Source organism: Chenopodium album, chromosome 6 (genome assembly GCF_948465745.1).
Source record: "Chenopodium album chromosome 6, dcCheAlbu1.1, whole genome shotgun sequence".
NCBI lineage: Eukaryota > Viridiplantae > Streptophyta > Magnoliopsida > Caryophyllales > Amaranthaceae > Chenopodium > Chenopodium album.
The window spans coordinates 1,060,907-1,084,401 of NC_137839.1; the positions used below are offsets into that span (position 1 = coordinate 1,060,907).

General features: G+C 32.7%; 1 protein-coding gene across 4 annotated transcripts; it reads right to left on the bottom strand.

The window, feature by feature from the left end:
- LOC145634191 (protein OSB2, chloroplastic-like) lies at positions 1-4,831 on the bottom strand. Of its 4 annotated transcripts, none has more exons than XM_081685610.1 (4): positions 4,435-4,831; positions 2,607-2,745; positions 611-729; positions 1-387 (listed from the first exon to the last, which is right to left on the bottom strand). In XM_081685610.1, exons 1-3 carry the CDS (start codon positions 4,749-4,751, stop codon positions 619-621), a joined length of 567 nt encoding a protein of 188 aa, XP_081541736.1. In that variant the 5' UTR covers positions 4,752-4,831; the 3' UTR covers positions 1-387; positions 611-618. The 4 variants fall into 4 exon arrangements, with proteins under 4 accessions (XP_081541736.1, XP_081541734.1, XP_081541735.1 ...); XM_081685608.1 differs by having other exon boundaries at positions 1-445; XM_081685609.1 differs by having other exon boundaries at positions 591-729; positions 4,435-4,830.
- Positions 4,832-23,495: the final 18,664 nt, after the last annotated feature.

Below are 23,495 nucleotides of genomic sequence, written 5' to 3' on the forward strand. Positions count from 1 at the left end.
TACAAAAATAAAAATCAAACAATTGTTAACATATCAAGTTCAAGACTTGAAAACAAAGTTGTATACAAGTACTGTATTATCCAATCCAACACCAAAAGTTTACACCAGTTTAGTATGTACATATTGAAGGAGATGTACCTTTCTGTTATATATTTCAAAGCCCTGCCGACTTCCCAAAGTAGCAATCATATTTTTACATCACTTTCATATCATCTATAAAAGGATAATGATCATTAATCAGACAGCATTACTTTGTCCTGGATATTCTGTGATTAGTATGGCAAGAGTTTTCTGTTTCACAGATTTTTCACATTGGTCCTCCGGGTTCACAGGACAATTGTCTCGTGTTTGATTGATTCAGTGACGGAATCTATATTTATCCACTGCCTGTTACAAAGTATGTATTTACTTGTAAGAATAAGGATTACAGTGGCTGTCAAAATTCCTGCAAGAAAAAAATCAAAAACAAAACTAATGAACTTCAAGCCAAACACAGTTTTACTTCATACTCTAGTTGTTATTCGAATTTCTGTATTTTTGTAAACAATAAGCCATACGTAGATGTAGTTAAGAGTTAAGATAGGATTTACCAATTAAATTAGGCACGCACAGTTCATATTATGATCTGGGGTGAGGTTTAATCTTTTTTCCTCTTCTTTGATTGAAGAGGAGATGTTTCATCACTTCAGGATGGAATTGACGAACAAAATTAACATTGTGAACCATAACCTGCCACATTTAAATTGACAAAGGGCAAAAGAAAGATTAATTACTCGTGAAAATTAAGAATGACAAATTATCACAAAAAGGTATTTGTCGAAATATAGCCTAACGAACACAAAATCCACCCCCCTTTCCCCCCTTCAAAATTAGATGAGTGGTTGAACGAGGATGAAAAGGGCAGTACTTTTAAATGATTATAGTAAATCCTTTAGTTTTTTATATATGAAGGGTTGTACCAATGTGATAATTATTTTTGGGTACAGGGACGAATTATATAAGCTAATGAACGCAAATCACACATGAGAATTGCCTAATGCCCTAAGCTAAAAGCTCTTATTTTTTTGTTGCTGAGCAAGTTCATTTGCATGCTCCAATTGATCACAAAACCTAAAGCAAACTCCTCTGCTTCTTAAAGGAAGACCATCATCTAGAAACTTAAAAAAGTGGAGCAATAAATTCAGGACTCTAAAAAATGGCATGGGCTTTCACAACTCAAACCTTATCCTAATGCAGTAACGCTCATACACCCACCACCCTCCCATCTACACCCAGCACCTAACCCTTGAACCTTAGCGCAACATAAATCAGTGTGAGAGAAAGAGAGAGAAAAATGAAAAGGCGGGAAAACATACTCCCTCCTTCCCGCTCCTTAAGTGATGAGATAGCTTTAAAGCTTGTCATTTCCCCACAAAAGAGCAAATAAGATTATGAAAAATGAAGTTCTCTATTCAGCCATTGGAATCGTGCATACTAAGATATATTCCCTTTGTCCTGATATATAGGTCATTTTAACAAGTTTTACACGTGTTTGGAATCTAGCTTAAGTTGCATTGGCATTGTAAAGCGACATTTAAAATCTGTATGAACATTATTATGTAACCTATAAAGTATAATACAATATTGATATTATAAAGTGGTATTTAATATTGCATTAGTAATGTAATATGACTTACATTTTGGATCAAAGGAAATTAGTTAAAAGGAATATAATTTGAATCAGAGGAAGTATATGAGAGACAAATATTTGGCAGAAGAATTAGTTACAGAGCTAGTTTTTCTGAACTAGGAAGGAACTAGTATACTTACATTATACTTCGTATATATTATTATTACATAGATTAGCTCCCAGACTGTTGGCTAGGTGAAAGGCTGATAGCTCGGGATGGTCAACTGACCAGTATGCATAGTTGAGAAGCACATTGTTGGAAAAAGACATAGCATGTATTTATACCATGGTGTATATTTCTATGCACATGGGAAAGCTTAACCTGAAACACTAAGTATGTACATTTGGTGAGTTTAATAATGCTGTCACTCTCAATGATTCTTGTTGCGGCATTGCCACATTGATTATATTGTTCCATACTTCCATAGTATTGTGGTGTCAATAGAAAACATCATCACAGCCTTTACAGGTTTCTAACAATAAGACCTGGTTTCAGGATTATAATTTAGTGATGGAATTGTGTACTAGACAACTTAAGATATTAGTTAATCAAATTACAACTTTACATGTTAGCACTTGATATGTTAAATACGTATAGTCTTGACTTTTGAGTCACAACAGAAAAAAAAAAAAAATAAACAAAAAAATACACCGTAATTTTTTTTTTTGGTTTCCTTCGCAATTAACTAAATCAGCTCATGAGCTTTCAAACCAATGGCCTGCCATCAGAGCAGAAAGGGATCACAAGGAACATGTTGCAATTCTCATCAAATGCTAAATGCAAGTCTGAAACTCATTAGTTACATTACATGCTTCCCACATAAAGTTAAGCATGTTATAGGTAAAGCCTTTGCTCAGCACCAATTAGTTCAATTATAGCATTTGATTTGACCAAGAAAGAAATAATGTAATCAAAAAGAGAGAAGCACAATATTACCTGGACTTTGGATTGGAAATCAGTCAAATCGATTGGCAAACGTGCTGAACTCAAGTGTCCGGCAATGTGTACATTATCATTTTCCCTCAGATGGGTAGCAGCAGTGATGGCCAAGTCACCTTCAAATATTATAGGAATCCTAGTTAAAGGGATATTAGGAAGAAAAAAATTAGCCCAAAATGCACTTACATTACAATTAAGGATATATATACAAATATATCTGACAGGCACCCATTAGCTACATAATACACACAGTAGCATAAACCTATGAAGCACAGAAACTACAAGGAAAGCTATTTGAAACCCAGCCCATTTTCCTGCTAATGAAACCTAGGAATGGCTCCAACTTGAGGTTTTCCTGTTTCCAACAATAAATAAATAAAAAAAAAAAAAAAAAAAACCTAAAACCTGAGTCGTTTCCATGCTACATAGGCATAACCTGAACTATACATGCATATCATGTACTCATACTATGTTCTCACACCAATGCCCTTGAATATTAGAAAATGAACTGTGCTACACATTGTGTGTGTGTGTGTGTGCTTGCTATGAATTGTAATAATGTATCACAAAGAAGCCTAAGAGTTTGAGGTTCAATTCCAATACAATACAATGTCATCCAGTAAACTAAAGTGTTCTATAACAATAAATCTCCATAACTATAAATTTATTCGAATTGATGATGGTGAGGTAATTGTATTTGTGATTGTGTGGGCATACATGTACTCATATCTAAAAGAGAGAAAGAGGGAGAATAAATCCTTATCAACCACCCTCTTTCATCACTTGAATTCCCAGTCACCACTATATCACCTTATTCAATAATACACTAACCCAAGTATCACAATCACCAGGGATCACAGTGTATATTAAAATCAAAATTTCCATCACTTCAAGCAGGAAAGTATACAGCTCAAAAGCACAGAGTAAATCAGATTAGCAATCAAACAAGCATCAAAGCATTTAAGCATGTAGCTGGAGAAAGGAACATAAATAGGCACAGAGGAGGTATAGGCAATGAACAACCCCACTTAACCACTTGAACTTACACCATCCCAGCTAGAGTAGAAAGAGTGTAAACAGGTATTTCCAACCACTTGAACATACACCATATCATCCATTTGCTAGTCTAAGGAGCCTTATTATATGACTCTCTGATAAGATTAGGAATTTCAACAAGATACCAAACATATATTAACAGACTGTTTTTCTAACATAAACTGACACAAGCAGCAAAAACCCAATAAACCACTTAAAATTGAGACTGCAGTATAGCAACTAGTCTAGCTCTCCAATCATCAAAAGCATCATACTATCAGTTGTCCTTTCAAACTAGTCTATTGTAATCAAAACCACACTTCGCAAAGTTGCCCCTCGATTTGTCTAATGAGCTTTGCTTACTCATTATCCATGCTTAAGACTTTCAGAGAAATACCAATTATAAACAATCGCAAAACTTGATGGTGTTTCAACTAAAGAGAGCATATTTTAGTCAGGTTACATGTTCTACAAAAAACACTCACACATCTAGAGTACAATGTCAAAGAATTAGTCCCAAAAACATCAGAAAACCAAAGAACATACCTGAAAATCAACCTACAACAAATTCATTATAATTGACAAAAAAATCACACAATTTCTTAAAGTAAACTACATAGCTCAATCAAACACCAAAATCACACAATTTTCAATCAAAAACCAAAATTCCCAATAAAACCCATATCAAACATCAACCCAATTCAATTAAACACCATAAAAATCAACCCACAAAATCAAAAACACAAAAAGAAACAAAATTGAACATGGGATTCTGAAATTGATGATATACCAGAGAGAATTGGAAGTAAACAAGGGTTGCCGTAGATGAGAAATAACAGTACTAGCCCATGATTTGCCATCAACAGAAGTGCAGAATTTAACAGGCATAGTTACAGTACCAACAAAATTGACTCTATTTACAACCTTTGGTTGAAATGGAATTTCACTTGGTCTTGCCAAGTTCTTCTTCTCCCTGCTATCATCAATTGGGAGTTTGGTTGAGTATGAGGAGGAGAGAGAAAATGGGTGTTGACGAATTGGGGGGATTGAAGGGAAGAAGATGGTTGATTTGGAGGTTTTAGTGAGGGTTTTGTGTAACAAGTTCATGGTGTTTGTTTTCTCAAGTTACAGAATATCAGCTCTCATTATGCAGTTTTTTTCTTTTGGGGGGTTCGTAAATTTTTTTTAGGCTCTAAATGATAGTGGGTCACTGGGTCGTGCTGCCTTGCCGTGCCCGTTTTGTGTGGGCGGGCTGAGCTTGCAACATGACACGTTTATTAAATTGTTTGATTACGAGTTCTCACATAATTTGAATGTATGTAAAGTTAGATCGGGTCAGACTGGGCCGGATTAGGCGTTAGGATATATATACAAGATTGTTCTATAGTTCTACACCAAACAAAATTATGTAGGCTAACACCCACGACAACAAAAGCTTATCTCAACGATCTCACTATATTAGAAAAACGATTTCACTCTATTAACGTATGAAGTTATAGTTATACGATGACTCGATAGTCGTTTGATCACTTTATGGATTCTTCTTGTACAAAATGTTTCCTCAGTATTTCATACTAGTAGTTACAACTTACAAGCCAAATTAAAATAATTTAAATTCCTTATATAATCAAATTTTAGCTAAATGCCGTATGTTTATCCCCCTTTGTCACACATTTGCAAAGGCACTCTGTCTCATTTCAACTAAGAAGCAATTGGGCCTTATGTGTAATGCTCAATGCTTTAATCCAACACGCCCCCATAAATTAGGATCCATTTGTTGCTCCAAATCAGTCTCTTGAGTCTTGGACCAAGAGGACTAGATGTCCATGGGATGGTCTAACAATTTTAGATCTAGATCCGACTCATAAATCCGATCAATTTTTAATTTCTTAATTGAAATTATTAATTATAAAACTTGATTATATACTCTTTAATTTCTTAGTTGGGGTAGAAATCTTTGTTACTTCTTACTCGTATGATTTTGTGTTTGCCATGTTTTAAATTTGGTCATTTATATACGCTTCATTATTCATTAACTAGTTCTACCATGCGTTATTTTTGTTGTATTCATATTGCGCATAAAATCATACTAGTACAAAGAATGGAACACTATATGTATCTAACAAGGTAGTAATTCATTAAAGTGTGACTTGAATCATCAATCATATATGCTTTATTGCCATTAATATGCATGTATCACCTTCAACAAGCACCACTAATTCCCTTACTAATTTCAACTTTCAAGTCATTTTCTTTTTAATGGAAGCATAGTTAGGACACCAACATACTTATCATAGGGTCACTAGCTAATATGCGGCGAAAAAGCCGATTGAAATTTGAAATAGTCTTCTTATCAAGCATTAAGTAGTGTTTATTGTAAACTTCTAAAAAAAAAAACAGTAGTGTTTATTGTAACTTCCACTACCTTATCTAGTTAGCCTATAAGTAATTAAGTATAGTTGAAGTTGTGACGTTGTTTACTTGGTTTATTTAAATACTTCGTATATAACTAGCCGAGAATCTATTATATATACTTCATTGAACTTATATATCGTTAAATTAACTTGTCAATCCTTATATAAACTCGTACACAGTATATACACGTACAATACATAATTGATAATACGTGAACTGGTTAATTCTTATTAGAACCTGTATTGGCCACCATCAAAACTTTTCGTCAAAAATTAAACTAGCTTAGGAACACATAGTCATATATGGAGTACACTACATAGTAATTATATAGGTCTAGGGTGTAATTATGAGAACGCATCAATACCCGTTGCCCGATTGGAAGAACTTTTCTGCCAATTGGAGCTTAACTTGCTTAAATTTAGATTAGTCAAAGTTTAATAGGCTTTAAATTGTATACTTGTATTAAAAAATAATAATGTAGCACTTTATAAAAGCAATAATCAAGTGTCAATAATTTGTAAAAAGCAAAACTATATTAAGCCAAATGACCTTTGGTGAACGCAACGCAATAACAACTGTTTGGTTCACCACTTTCTTTTTAAGGTGATTAGGACCTTTTAGTTTTGGGTGCAATCCAATACTATTTGCACTTCACTTTTTTTTTTTTTTTTATATAGAATTTTTCAAAAATCAAATTGCCATCAATTGATATACTTTTGGTCTCATAGGATCTCAATTTGTTTTGGCTTAACCTTCATGATGTTATATCATTACTGGAATATTCTAGTATATTCCGTTAAGATCAATAATTGGAAAGAACTTGACTATTGAGTATTTAATTAGTGGGATCTTATTTTGTCTTTTAGCTTTTGATAAATTTGTAGATAGGTCGGGTGTATAATATATATAGTGCATTAAGTTAAAGTTATCTTAAAATGATTAATGATACGCTTATCTTAATACTCCATAGTTCATATATTATAAAAGTTTTCTACTTTTTTAGATATAATTATTTTTTTACAAGATATTTAACCCCGTAAAAACCACTCATTGTCACGATGTACGATAGTAACCACATCACTCTATATATTTGCTATTATTTTCTAAGCATTGTACTAATTGTACTAGCTTGAGTTTGATCATGTATTCAAGTATTAGACTCTTAGGAAGTAGTCTTGGTGTAGTTTTGAACTGTAAACCTAACCAAAAATTATAAACATAAGTATTGGCATGAAAATTTTATTAGTAAACCACCAAATATAGTTTTAAATGCATGGCCTATCGATATATATTTTTAAATATTCGCGGGAGTTTTCTAATACTTTATTATAACCAAATTATTTCGAGGTACCCATTTCATAAATCGACCACTACTTGACTTAAATAGACCCCTCTTTTCTCATCTTTGATTAAATCAAATGTTGTACACATAGAGTGCTAGGCTTTAGTCAAGAAGAATCATTATTGCACCAAAAGATATGAAGTTAATGATTTCTTTCTTGTTTTTTCAGCATCTATCTTATTGTCTTAAGTGGAAAATTTGTTTATATTCACTTGACTTGTTTGCAACAATGTCAAACATATACTCATAAGCTAGCTTTTGTATTGGAGTAAGACTAGCTACAAATGTAAATGTTGCGATTACGCTTTCCACTTGCAAGTTTCAACCAACGACAATGATGATACAAAATTGATGTCCAAGGATTCTACGGATCGGATGATGGTGATAACAAAGCAAATTTTAAACCTAATTATAAAAAATAAAATAAAAATGACTAATAATGACTAATCCATATCCTATTGAAATCCAACACATTTGGATTTAAGCCGACAACAAACTCTTTCTTTTGTCAGAACCAAATTCTCTCATTTTTTGTTATAACATTTTTATGACTTGAATCAAGTACCTCTAATTAACTTGGAACAACTCTCTTACCAGTTTATCAGAGGATTAAGGTCAATGTTTTTGAGGTAGTATTTTAGTTAACATCGACCAACAATTAAGAATAATGATTCCATCGTTGTATGACACATGAATGAAGGTTCATTGCCTAAGAGCAATAATCGGGTGGTGGAGACGTATGTACAGTGCGTACGATGCACATCAAATATGAAACCAAAGAACAAAGACTATAAAACAAAAACATACATAGAATCTAGTGAACATAACAATGATAACATCATCTTATATAGTTATAGCTCTTTATGTTCTTCGAGGTTTATGTTCACTCGAGCAAGTCTTCATGTTCTTTAGTTTTAGGCTTAATGATTAACAGATGCACAATTTGCGCACTTAAGAGAACAACATATACAATAATGTCTTTCACCTAAGCTCAAAGTAATTATTAGAATGAACTTGTCTTACATTGAATAACTAAAAGGTATTGTGAGATGATTTGAATCAATTCTTTTTTCTTTTTTTTTTTTGACGGGAGATAATTTGAATCAATTCGAATATGAGACTACGCATGCATTCAACTTTATGTGCACGAATGTATAATAAGTGACAACATAATGAGCTAACTTAGTACAACATACATTCAAGCTAGTAGGCTATATATGTTAGACAAGATGAAAACATTATTCAAGTAGGGTTTGTTAGACAAGATGAAAAGCTTATGGCTGATGTGGATTCAATTTGCTACCACTTTTAGCTTTACCAAATCTTTTTTTACCCAAAGAGAAAAGATTTCCTAAAATGCAAAGTTTATTTTCATTATTTTATGGTACGGTCCAACGGTAAATTAATCAACATAAACTTATCTTTGCGTATCATATACTGATGATAATTACCTTTCCAATAACAGAATAATAGAGTTGTTGATGAACAGATTTCATAACTAGTGGAAACCTAAAGAATAAATCAATTTTTTCCTACTCGTTGAAAGCAATAGCTAATATTTGATGTGTATAGTAGCTGCATTTTTGTACCTTTTCCATAAAAATAGTTGACTATTACATTAGAAACTCGATCTCATGGTGGAAATTAGAACATGCAACTGATTACAGTTATTCCTGTAGATAATCAGGTATTGTTGATGATACACAAAGGGCTTGTTTAACTCACCTTATTTTTGCTTATTTAAACTCGTCTGATCTGGTTGATCTATTGTGATTGTCAGATTTGATTAAATTTTGACCTTAAATGTACGATAATCTACAACGAAAAAAAAAAACCAAGTAGGGTCTTGTTAAATACTGTGTATTTTATTAATATGTCATTTTCATAATTTTTTTTCATTGCAAAATTAAAGATATTTAGCCATAAAAAACTACACATAAAACGATGATCTAGTGTAAACTTATGGTTTCTTATATGATTTGATCTTAACTTATTTTTTCTGATCTGATTTGAACTTATTTTTTTTACTAAAATAAGTAGAAATAAGTTGAACTAAATAAAGCCGAAGTATGTTCTTGCAATAAAAGCAAATGCTTATTACAAGAACGCATAACATTATTTATAGATAATAAATAAAACTACTCCAATAAAAGTATATGTTGACAAGAAGTAAGAATGAATAATAACATAAGGAGCATAACGTGATTTTAAAAGCATATAATATTTCTAAAAAAAATACGCATACATTACATAGTAAAAGCACATAATAACATAGTCTAATAGTCTATGTATTTGTTGTCCCAATTTTATTCGTGTGTTGCATAAGTTTATAGATATTTGTTGTTACTTTCTTATCCTTGGTACTTAAGAGGAATTTAATCGAATCAACTACTACGATATATAATGCATGTATGTTCTTTTAGTTATCTTCCACGCTAGAGTATCACGAAACAAATCGTATCATTAAAGTGGAAGTATATATTCAAGTATATCCTAGTAAAAAAACAAATAAAGATACGTAAGGGCACAAATAATTTGATGCATTGTGAAAATCCAAAATAAATTGATCTTTACATAGTGCAATTCCTACTAAGGAATCAACTACGAGTAATTAAATTGTTGAAATTTGATTCTATAACGGTCCAAACTATAATGATAGCTTGTAAATTTGTATACTATGTAGGGCTTGTTCATATTTACTAAATTGAGCTGAACTGAATTGATTAGAGTTGAACTGAACTGAACTGAACTGAATTGAATAGAGCTGAATTGAATATTTTATGAAAGAAGGAAATTAAGAGATGAACTGAACTGAAATTAAGTTGAAGTAAACAGACCTGTAGTATATAGCAAATAATTATTTTTTTTTTTTTGAGGAATAGCAAATAATTATTTTGAGACAAGCTACACGCTTATTTTTTTTACTGTTTTTTTTGGTACCTTGTACATTTTGTTGGATGGGCATGATTGAGTGGGATGGGAAAAAGAAATTTCATGGTTTCATGTCATGAACCAATAAAATATTATTCTTGAGTGGTATAGCCACCAATTACATTGTGGAAGATAGGCATGTCACATAAATAGAGATTGATTCTTGCATGGTATGACTTCTTGGATTTAAATGGCCACAAGATTTCTAGACATGAGGGGCCTCATTTTTTTCCTTGCTTCCCTTTACCTAATGGATTTCTCGAGTATAGAGGTAAAAATCGTGATCCAAATTAAATTGTCTAATCTAGGTTTAATTTTCTACTCTGCTATGGTCTAATAATAATCTGATTTGTTTGTGTGATTTGAATTAATTATTTATATTTGTATGATCTAGTCTTGTTTATCGTTTTGAACTGTTATGATTTGGTTTGACCACGTATATGATTTTAACATAAAAAATTAATACTATAATTAAAAATGACTGATAACTAGATTAATAGTTAAAGACCTATGAGCAAAAATAAGATGAATAAAACAAAACCTAATTGTTCTGAATTCTATATTGGTAGATTTAACATTAGACGGTCGGAGATTTTTGCATTATCCTCAGCTCGCTCACTTATACAGAGTGGGACATTACCTTATCTAAGCATACATTAATCTTTGTATATATGTATCATGTATGCCTTTTGCTATGCTTTAATCTAAGGTAAAGTGTAACTTAAATTGGCAATTCAAAGTATTATATTACACTATTATATTACACATACGTAATTAACGAATTGAAGCCTCCATCACCACAAAGGCACAAAAGATATAGAAAAGTTTTGCTTTTGTGTAGTGATAAATTGATAATCATGCACCGGAGCAAGCTTTAAACATGTTCAACACGAAATTGATACTATTTTAAGGGTTTATTGATAAGTTAAGCAATTAACAACCAAAAAGCTAAGAAATGTTACTAAATTAATCCAAAGTTATTAGTGACTTTCTTAGTTGAAAAATAAATAGTATTTTAAAATGACTAGTGAGATCATTATAATCCATTGAGATGGATAAAGGTGGATAAAAAGAGGGGAAAAAAAAACCTAGTGTATGTAAAAGGTAGTATGAAAGATCCTTAAATTAATTAGATTTAATTATCTTTTCTCAAATAGTTTTTTTTAACGTTTTTTTTATAGTGTGCTAGGACGATTGCATGATATTTTAGGTGATAGCTAAAGTTACTATGATCAATGATCATGTCATAAAGATAACCATATAATTTTGTTGTTGTATACTTGTATGTAGTGCCCTACTACTAGTTTGGTGTTACATTATTTTCTTATTGAGTTTATTTAACTAAAATTTTTCCTAATAACATTATATTTGATGGAATTGTGAAAGGGCAACATTATAAGTACATCCTTTGTCTCTATAATTATATGTGATTTGCTTGCCCCGAAATGACCTAGCCCAATAGGAAAATCCCTTTGTAATGAGTCCAAGAATATAAATTATATTTTATATGTATCAAATTGAAGTACAACCGACATGATTGAATCAGCAGGAGGGTAATTAGTTTGTGAGTTATTAGTCCTTATTACTACTATTATTGTCATATAATTTTAAGATAACTTTACTTAATTTACTTGTGTATTTATTTATGAGCGACCTCTCTCAGGTCATTCGATAGCAAACCTTCCAACAAGTTTATATAGAAAATACGGAGTAATAAGGAAGTATAATATAACTTAAGATTTAGGAACCCAATTAATGTGTGTAATGTACTTGTATGTGGCTCATAAACGAACCCTCTCTCACGTTATGTAGCAATACCTTACGATATGCTATTCCGCGCCATGCAAGCAAGCTAAGGTCTAGCCGTGGCGAAAGGACCCCAATGCGAGGCCTCATGCTGTGTGCAGTCTCATACTCTCATGACATTGGAACGCTCAAGAATTGGTATATGTAGTTTTCCATTTTTCTTAGCATATACTTGTATATGATTTATATTATTTCCATGGTTACGACGGTGCTTTGGAGTATGAAAAATTGAAAATGTTACTCGTCATGATATTATTATGTAACCTATAATAAACACATATTTCTTTAATTTGGAGTATAAAGTATTAGAAAAGTTCATGTGAAAGGGAAATGGTGATAACATTAACATCATAATCAAGTAAAAAGAACCAATGCTAAAGTGCTTGGATATAGTTTGTGCAATTTTAATGACTTTTTGAATCTCAATTCTTACCTAACGAAATAATATAAGATCAACAAGGTATCATGGAATACAACGTATAATCGGATAGGAATCCATAATTAGTTAAAGAAGGTGCACTAATAAGAAAGAGAAACATAATTAGGGAATTATTCTTTTACCAATCCAACTCTAATAACCTAATTATATGCTCACTTTAATTGGTCCACATATAATACAACGTGATTATTCGTTTCGGTAAGTAGTTAGCTTTACTTAGTTATATTATTTAATAAAAAAATTCCTTGCATGCATGAAGGCAATATGCCTAACAAATTTTAAAAAGAGAATATATCTTATACATGCATGTCATTTTCTGTCGAATTGAAGTTATACAAGTATATAAATATGCTCAATTAAAAATTGAAGTTATACAAGTATATAAATATGCTCAAATAAAACGTGCTTCACGTTATTATCATCCTCTTTGTATATGTATCAACCTTCATTTTTGAAATATTGGTATCCGTTTTTGTTTTTCTTAAATTTACTCTTAGAAAATAAGGAGTAGTATTTTGTAATTAATACACATTGAAATGACGCTAACAAGATTCCACATTTATATAATGGGTAATTTATCGACAATTCACGAGTAAATCGGTGTAATAAATGGTTATTTATTGTCTTTCCTTTCCATTTTTAGCTTCTTATATGCATCCCTAAGAGCTGCATATATCTTTTTCCTTATATAATTTCTCTTATATTAATCAATAAATAATATTAGTATTCGGAATTTGTCTCTATTACTAGGGCAAACAAAAAGAATAATATGTATGCAAGTGCAACAAATTCAATTGCTAATGAATGACATTAAGAAGTTGTTGGCTCACTTTGAGGTTGTTTCTTCTTGCCATGTGTATCGAGAAGCTAATCGTGCAGCAGATTATGTTGCAACTATAGGTCATCAAATTTCAGGCTATGTAAACATTGATCCTAATGTAGATGCTAATTTTTCTTATTTTATTTCTTTAGATAAGTTAGGGTATAGTCTTGAGAGAAGACTTACCTAACTTTTGTATTTTTCTTATCAAAAAAAAAAAAAAAAAAAAAAAAAAAGTGCAACAAATGATAATTCGACACATAAATTGGTTTTGCGTACTCATGTTGCATTGTCATGTATGCATTCTTAATTTTTTTTTTTTTTTTTTTTTTTTGAAATAAAATTGATTCATAAATAAGTCATACGACATCTACAAAGAGATTTAGATCTAACAAATACATAATAATTGAATCAAATAAAAACATTCCGTAAGCAAAGCTACGATCGTTGTTGCAAATCGTACGTTCTTCATACCCTCTTTCATATCGCTGTGATTTACAGCCTTCTTTGGCGAGGGGGTCTATCGATCTGTTGTAGCCGCACAGAAAATTTCCGTCTGATTCGTTCAATTGTTGTCGAAATATTAATCTCTTTTTCAATCCTGCACAAAATTTTACCCATGAAACAACTCTATAGCAATCCATGAAATAAAAAAGCGATTCCTCCCTCAAAAGAGAGAAGAAAAACCCGGTCTTTCGAAGGAGCCAAATCCTCCTAAAGAGGAAGAAAAACCCTGTCTTTCGAGGGAGAAATATTCCTCCTAGAAGAAGAAGAATTATTATAAACCTAAAACAAGAGAAAAAGCACAAAAGAAACAACGATTGGGGCTTTCCACCGGCAAATCCGATGGAAGCCCCTGCAAAATTCAACAATGGAGGCTAGGGTTTTAGAGAAAGAAGAGAGGAAAGAGAGGCTAGGGTATTTATTATTATTATTATTATTTGTATGCATTCTTAATTATATTCACACTTCCATCCCTTTTTGTTTTTTTTTAAATACAAAACACATATCTATAACATGATATTATCTATAACATGATATATACTATTTTTTTATTTATTTTTTTTTATATAATATATGGTATAAAGTAAGTGATATGCATGCTTAGGTTATAAGCTTAGATTTACAAATTTTAATATATATGTAAACTATTTAGGTGTATACTTATCAATTAGCTATAGGGTGAACTTTAATTTTTGAGAGGGAGAAGCTTTAATGATACTTAATTAATTAGCATTTTAATAAAGGTGAGTTGATATATCACGTAATTAGCAAGATATAGTTCGTTGGGGTAATAGTAAAGTGAAAGGGGCAGCTTCTCATGATCACCTCTAGAGCTGTGAATTCGGGTAAACGGGTCGTGTAAGAGTGGGTCAGGTCAACTCAGGTCAGGTCAATTCAGATTAATTCCATAACCTATGCAGGTCGGGTTGGGTCATGTTTGAGTCGGGTCACGTCGGGTCATACTTCTTATCGGGTTTGGGTCGGGTTAATAACAGGTCGGGTTACATTCGGGTCGGGTGAACAATAGGTCGGGTTTTAATTCGGGTTTTCACGGGTTAGGGTAATTCTCGGGTTCGAGTCAGGTTCAGATCAAGTCAATAATTTGCGGGTTAGAATCAGGTCGGGTCATTCTCGGGTTTAAGTCGGGTTCAGTTCAAATCAATAATTTGTGGATTATAATCAGGTCAGGTCATTTTCAAGTCGGGTTCGGTTCAAGTCAATAATTTGCGGTTTATAATGAGGTTGGGTCATTTCCAAGTCGGGTTATTCTCGGATTCAAGTCGGGTTATGTTCAAGTCAATAGTTTGCAGGTTACAATCAGGTCGGGTCATTTCCAAGTCAGGTCATATTCGGGTTCAACTAACTATAAATAGATAATTACCATTTTTATTATCAAGATAATTATTTCCTTTGACTATAATATATATGGCAATATACTAGGGAGCTATAGTTTATAATTTAGGAAGATAATTATCTCCTTTGACCATACAACAAATATATACTATATTTAACTCTTAAATTTGAGGATGATACTCCTTTTTTTTTGCTGTCCTGGACCGACTTGGTCTCCCGAGACAAAATGCTTTGTTCAACAATAATAAGGTGGTCTAAATTGCTTTTACGGTGATTTGAAATCGGGTCAGGAACAATTTGGGTTGAATTTAGGTCGGGTCAATAACAAGTCGTGTTAATTTCGGGTTAATAACAGACCGGGTTGAATTTTTGGGTTGGGTAAGTAATAGGTATGGTAAAATTCGAGTCAGGGTCAATAACAAGTCGGGTTGAAGTTGGGTCAGGTCAATAACAAGTCGGGTTGATTTCGGGTCGGTTTTGTAACAGGTTGGGTTAAATTCGAGTCGGGTTAGAAACGGGTCTGGTTGAATTCAGGTCAGACTAGTAACAAGTCGAGTTAAATTCGGGTTTTGACGGGTTAAAACGGGTTTGGGTTAGTTTCGGTTCAAGTCGGGTTCAGTGCAAATTAATTAAATTGGCCGTTGTAAACCGATAAATCGGTGCAGGTTATAAATCGGTAAATTGGCCGTTTAAAAACAAATTGAATGGTTCCACACACCCAATTGGACTCCCAAAGGGTATTAGGGATCATGGTAAACATTTCGACAGTTTTTAATTCCGGGCGAAAAAAGGTCAAAAAATTTCAAAATTGAAGGCTAATATCCACGCTTTTTGAGAAATTTGGGAGGTTTCGGGGCCTGGTGTTGAAAAGTCTTAAAATTCTATGGGATACATCTCGGGGTTATATAATGCCATTTGGAACCATATATGATCATTATTTGTTGTCATAAATGTTCGTGGTAAGCTTGAGTTAATGAAAACGATGCAAGTTGTAAACTGGTAAATTGGCCATTTAAAGACAAATTGGATGGTTCCACCCACCCAATTGGACTCCCAGAGGGTATTAGGGACCATGGTAAACATTTTGGCAATATTTATTTCAGGGTGAAAAAAATCAAAAAATTTCAAAATTGAAGGCTAATATCCACGCTTTTTGAGAAACTTTTGAGGTTTCGGGGCCTGGTGTAGAAATGTATTTATATTTTAGGGGATACATCTCGGGCTCATATAATGTCGTTTGGAACCATATATGATCATTATATGTTGTCTTAAATGTTCGTAGTAGGCTTGAGTTAATGAAATCCGTGCAAGTAGACTGGTAATTAAATTGGCCGTTTAAAAGCAAATTGGATGGTTCCACGGTTCCACCAACCCAATTGGAATCCCAGAAGGTATTACAGACCATGGTAAACTTTTCGGCAATTTTTAATTCTGGACGAAAAGAAGTAAAAAAATTCCAAAATTGAAGACTAATATCCACGCTTTTTGAGAAATTTTGGAGGTTTCGAGGCCCGGTCTCGAAAAGTCTTGAAATTTTAGGAGATACATCTCGGGGTCATATAATGTCGTTTGGAACCATGTATGATTATTATTTGTTGCCATAAATGTTCGTGGTAGGCTTGAGTTAATGAAATCGGTGCAAGTTATAAACCGGTAAATTGGTCGTTTAAAGGCAAATTGGATAGTTCCACCCACCCAATCGGACGCGCGGAGGGTATTAGGGACCATGGTAACCATTTTGGAAATTTTTTATTTTCGGGCGAAAATAAGTCAAAAAATTCCAAAATTGAAGGCTAATATCTACGCTTTTTGAGTAATTTTGAAGACTTCGGGTTCCGGTGTCGAAAAGTCTTAAGAATTAGGAGATACATCTCAGGGGTCATATAATTCCGTTTGGACCGTATATGATCATTATATGTTGTCATAAATATTCATGGTAGGCTTGAGTTAATGAAATCAGTGCAAGTTGTAAACCAGTAAATTGGTCATTTAAAGGCAAATTGGATGATTCCACCCATCCAATTGGCCTCCCGAAGGATATTAGGGACCATGGTAAACATTTCGCCAATTTTTATTTCCGGGCGAAAAAAAAAGTCAAAAAATTCCAAAATTAAAGTCTAAGATCCATGCTTGTAGAGAAATTTTGGAGATTTAGAGGCCCGATGTCGAAAAGCCTTGAAAATTTTGGATTACTTCTCGGGGTCATATAATATTGTTTGGAACCATATATGATGATAATATGTTGTCATAAATGTTCGAGATAAGCTCGAGTTAATGAAATCGGTTCAAGTTGTAAACAGTTAAATAGACCGTTTAAAGGAAAATTGGATGGTTCCACCCACATAATTGGATTCCTTGAGGGTATTAAGGACCAGTGTAAACATTTCGGAAATTTTTATTTTCGTGCGAAAAAAGTCAAAAAATTCAAAAACAGAATGCTAATATCCATGCTTTTTAAAAAATTTCAAAGGTTTCGGGGCCTGGTGTCGAAAAGAAATGAGATTTTAGGGGGTCATATAATGCTGTTTGGAACCGTAAATGATCAATATATGTTGTCATAAATGTTCGTGGTAGGCTTGAGTTAATGAAATCATTGTAAGTTGTAAACCGGTAAATTGGCCGTTTAAAGGCAAATTGGTTGGTTCCACCCAGCCAATTGGACTCCCTGAGGGTAGGGATGGCAACGGGTCGGATCTGGACCGGGTCCGGATGGACCCGGATCCAGATCCGTTTTTGTATATAGGATCCAGATCCGATCCGGATCCGTCGGGTCTAGAAAATGAAGACCCGGATCCGGATCCGTCGGGTCCAACGGATCCGGGTCCGGATCCGGGTCCAAAACGGGTCCAATATATTGTGTCTAATTTTTTGCAATAAATGTAATGTTCGGGTCAAAAAAATACGATGTTTCATATGAGCTAGTGAAAAAACAACGATGATGTATAGATAATATGAGCATCCAAAACTCATCTCTTGAAAGGGTTAATCTTTATCATTACTAACATTATCAACATTTTTAATAAAGAAAAACAAATTTAGTTTTTTCTAATAGGAAAAATAAAGAAACGGGTCCATGGATCTGGATCCGAGTCTAGGACCCAGACCCAGACCCAGATCCAGATCCGTTTTTGTCAGCAGGACCCGGATCCGTCGGGTCCAAAATTTGAAGATCCAGATCCGTGAAAAACGGATCTGGATCCACGGATCCGGGTCGGGTCCAGATCCATTGCCATCCCTACCTGAGGGTATTAGGGACCATGGTTAACATTTTGGCAATTTTATTTTCGGGGGAAAAAAAGTTAAAAAAAATTCCAAAATTGAAGGCTAATATCAACGCGTTTTGAGAAATTTTTTAGGTTTCGGGTCCCGATGTCGAAAAGCTTTGAGATTTTAGGGGATACTTCTCGGGGTCATATAATACTGTTTTAAACCATAAATTATCATTATATGTTATCATAAATGTTTTTGGTAGGCTTGAGTGAATGAAATCGGTGCAAGTTGTAAACCGATAAATTTACCATTTAAAGGCAGATTAGATGGTTTTACCCAGCTAATTGGACTCCCGGAGGGTATTAGGGACCATGGTAATCATTTCGGCAATTTTTATTTCCGGACAAAAAATAAAGTTAAAAAATTCAAAAATTGATGGCTATATCCACGTTTTTTTAGAATTTTTGGAGTTTTCGGGGTTCGGTGTCGAAAAGTCTTGAAATTTTAGGGAATACATCTTGGGGTCATATAATGTCGTTTGGAACCATATATGATCATTATTTGTTGTCATAAATGTTTGTGGTAGGCTTGAATTAATGAAATCAATGTAAGTTGTAAACCAGTAAATTGGTCGTTTAAAGGCAAATTGGATGGTTCCACCCACCCGGCCAATTGGACTCCCGGAGGGTATTTGGGACCATGATAAACATTTCGACAATTTTTATTTCCGGGCGAAAAAAGTCAAAAAATTCCAAAATTGAAGGCTAATATCTACGCTTTTTGAGAAATTTAGAATGTTTCAGGGCTGGTGTCGAAAAGCATTGAGATTTTAGAGGATACATCTCGGGGTCATATAATGCCGTTTGGATCCATATATGATCATTATATTTTTTCATAAATGTTCATAGTAAGCTTGAGTTAATGAAATCGGTGCAATCAAGTTGTAAACCGGTAAATTGGTCGTTTAAAGGCAAATTGGATGGTTTCACCCAGCCAATTGGACCCCCTGAGGGTATTAAGGACCATGGTAATCATTTCGGCAATTTTTATTTTCGGGTGAAAAAAAGTCAAAAAATTCCAAAATTGAAAGCTATCCACGCTTTTTGTGGGTCGGGTTTTGGATTCACCTCTCCTTCTTTCTTGCAAACTTCAAGTTCAATTAGAATATTTATCAAGAGCAGAAATTCCTTAATCAAATAAAAACCAGTAAAACAATATCAAACATTCATATTTAATTTTTTCAAACATGGACTGCTTAAGATCTTCTTGGAGAGATTGATTACCAAACTTGTACAAGACACACTCGATCTCCTCTAGCTAGAGATAATCTTTTAAATGTTTTCTTCGTTCTGGCTCTAAGGGCCTGTTCCGATTTATTGAACTGAATTGGAGTGAGTTGAGCTGAAATGAATTGTTTATGAGAGAAGGAAATTAGAAACTGAATCGAACTGATTGGAGCTGAACTGAAATTTAGCTAAACAGAACTGGCCCTTAATTGTAGCTTAGATATTTTAGACTACTAACTCGAATTAAATAATTAGGAAAGTACAATCCAATAATACTAATAATATTAGCATAAGTTCTTTTCAATAAAAATGAGCGAACAAATGTTTCCATGTAACTCTTGTCCTTTGAAATAAATCTCTACGAAAAAACGAGTATATATATTACAAAGTACAATGTTTACATGTAGTAAGTATTCTTTATACTTATATATCGTACAAAGTAACTTATTTGCTTGTTATTTATGTGTAATTTGTTCAGAATTTAAAGGAAATTGAACAAAAATAATCATTTGTAGATTTAAGGAGTCAATCATCTTTTTATTTTGGAATGAAATCTCTTATATTAGGTTGCTCATATCAATTATTCTAAAATTTATATCAATAACACATGTATATATGAAATTCTAAGAGCAAATGGCATAAACGTTAGATTTTTGTTTTTCTTTTTGATTTTATTCAGGTTAGATGGATTTATTTGACACGAAAGAAAGATCTATCTATATCACAAGAAATTCTAATGGCAAAAAGAGTCAAAATGCGAATGCATTTGTAGAGTTTGGACAAAAATATTCAGATCGAGCGGTGTAACATGTATAGGTCAAAGGTTCCCGAGGTGTCAATTTGGTGCCATTTGTGCCTATTCCTTCATTCCTTATTTGACGAGTATTTCGTATTTCAATCGATAAGGTTAGAGTATGGGGAATTACCTAACTTTAAGGGGAATGAGCCCCCTTAAAAGTTGATCCATAGATTACAAAGGTATGGTGAGTGGAGCGATGTTACTACTCTACTTCATTAATGATAATATTATGGATACGGGCCTGTTCTTTTCAGATTATTTTCAGTTCAATTAATTAAGCTCCAATAAGTTCAATGCAGTTCTTAATTTCCTTCTCTCATAAAATATTCAATTCAGTTCATTTCAACTCCAATAAGTTTAGTTCAGTCAATCAGAACAGACCCTACATACATCTCTAAATTTGCAACAATACACCAATAATTAACATTCTTGTAACATTGTAGATAAGAGGAAAGTGGCAACAAATTAAATAGTTAGTACGAGTATTATATATTATCCGTTCAGTTAAATTAAATTATACGTCTGTTTACGTGATTGTATATTAAAAAAGAAGAGTATGAGCCTGTTCATATTTACTGAAATGAGCTGAACTGAACTGAACTGAACTGATTGGAGCTGAACTGAACTGAACTGAATTGAGCTGAAATGAATATATTATGAGAGAGGAAAATTAAGAGCTGAACTGAACTGATTGGAGCTGAACTGAACTGAACTGAACTGATTAGAGCTGAACTGAACTGAACTAAAATTAAGTAAATGCGAACAAGCCCTACATTGAGTATTTTTTAAATTAAAAGGAGATACTTGTTATCATAAATAGATATTTGTATATTGCAATACTTAGCTTGTTAATCTTTTTATTAATAAGGTAAATGTTACGATAATAAATAAACAAATAAAGTATAATGGTATTATGAAGTATCTCTCAATCAAACACCCTTTATTACTAAGGTTAGTACAACATGAAGGAACAAATTAATGGAGAATTGTACTAGTTTCTTTATAAGGAACAAATTAATGGAGAATGTACTAGTTTCTTTAAAAGGAATGAAGATGACAACTTAAATGAGATAGAAGAATTGTTTGATTAAGAAAGTGGAGATGAATAAATCTCTTAATTAGCTAACACCAAAATCTAAAATAAATGATGTAAAAATGGAATCAAAACCACTACCAAACCATAAGGTGCAAGTACACAATGTAAGCACCACTCAGTTGATTTCTTAGCTGGACTCCATTTTCTTCCTCCCATAATCCTTAATTTTATTTCCGATCCGATTAATATCCGTCTCCTAGTTCGGGTTAAAAAATACGAGTAATACGAGTAACAAAACTAACAATTACAGTATAATAATAAATTAAATACAAAGTACTGAGTAGTAACAATAATATTAATATTCTCTTCTTTTTAGAATTAGTGACACGTTTAACTTTTTTTCACTATTTAAATATGGACCCTAATAATAGATTTTTGATAATATATTGAAAATAAATTTTATCATGAAATATGGTGTTAGAGTTGATAAAATATGAAGTATAAAATTCCATGAATTAATTATATAACTAAGGTAAAACTGGTATATCAATATGCGTGCAAAGTGTAACTACTCCAAATACTCCTAAGGTCAGGTTTTATATAATGCATGGACATGCAGTTGAAGAAGTTTATCGGATCCCCTTAATAATGAATGATAACTTCACCCGGCCTAAAAGAGATGTTCTTGTTTAATTTGAAAGTTTCGGTTAAGCATGCAGTTCAAACTTTGATCATGCTTGTTTGCTCATTGATACATAGAATTAAGAAGTAATACTCCGTATAATCTTTAATATGGAGTAAAACGATAATTGAATCTTTTGATGATAAAATAATCAACGCGTTTTTCGTAAGGCTGATCACATCGTGTGGCCAGTTGACACAAACCAAAACACTAACCGAGTAGCTTCAGACCGACTGAGTATCCCCTACCTAATCGAGTATCCCATAATCAAGTAAATCCTGATCGATCAAGTAATCTCGGACATACAGTGTGACCAGCCTCAAATGAAATTATGTGTATAATAATTGCATTAAAAACACTATAAAAGTAAAGATAGCATTTATTGACTAGTAAGTAATTGGAGAAGATATCATACAATTAAGGAAATAATCCCTTTGTCCCCCAATAAACTTTTTACTTGTCACAAATTCACAATATGCATGTTTCTTCATTAAACTTCATACTCTTGTTTTGGATTGGGTCCACATGATAATCATTGTTCTCGATGCTCTTACCTTCTCATATCTTTATCAATCAGAAAAATTTATACAAATTTCACATTCTAATAACATAATTCGAAATAATCTAAATCACATCTAGTACCAAAAAAAAAATACGAAAAAAAAGAATGAGGAAAGTATAAAGCAACTAGTATAAACTATAAAACAACTTTAATTTAAGGCATGTTCACATTTCTGAATTGAGCTGAATTGAACTGATCTGAATTGAAATAATCGGAGATGAACTGATTAGAGCTGAACTGAGTTGAAATGAATATTTTATGAGACTGATTGGAGCTGAACTGAACTGAATTGAAATTAAGTAAATGTGAACAAGCCCTTAGTACTTGTATTAGTTGTATATAACTATTTTCTCAATGTGTATGAAATGAAGTTATATTGTTGGAGAATAGGCCTTCCAAGTATCACCACATATAAGTGTTCCACATTAGTTAAAGAAGAGAGATTTAAAAACTGTATTACGCTAAGTGACTACTTCTCCAATTACCATATAATTTTGAGATAGAACCTCCTTTAATCTTGTAAAGTGGACTCTCTCTTTCAATTTTCGGATGTACTACCCGTATTTAACATATATTTTGGTAGTACACTTATAGTAGTAACCGCTAATGTGTAGGGACCCAATTGTTGTTTAAATGACGCATAGCTTTTGCAAAATGTTTCTTCCT

What these genes read in the sequence shown, in the direction of transcription:
- LOC145634191 (XM_081685610.1), bottom strand. Translation starts at nt 4,751, where the DNA reads ATGAACTTGTTACACAAAACCCTCACTAAAACCTCCAAATCAACCATC. An exon ending in TTTACTTCCAATTCTCTCTG is followed by an intron (nt 2,746 to 4,434) that starts GTATATCATCAA and finishes CCCTTTAACTAG; the next exon opens with GATTCCTATAATATTTGAAG. An exon ending in ATTTCCAATCCAAAGTCCAG is followed by an intron (nt 730 to 2,606) that starts GTAATATTGTGC and finishes TAAATGTGGCAG; the next exon opens with GTTATGGTTCACAATGTTAA.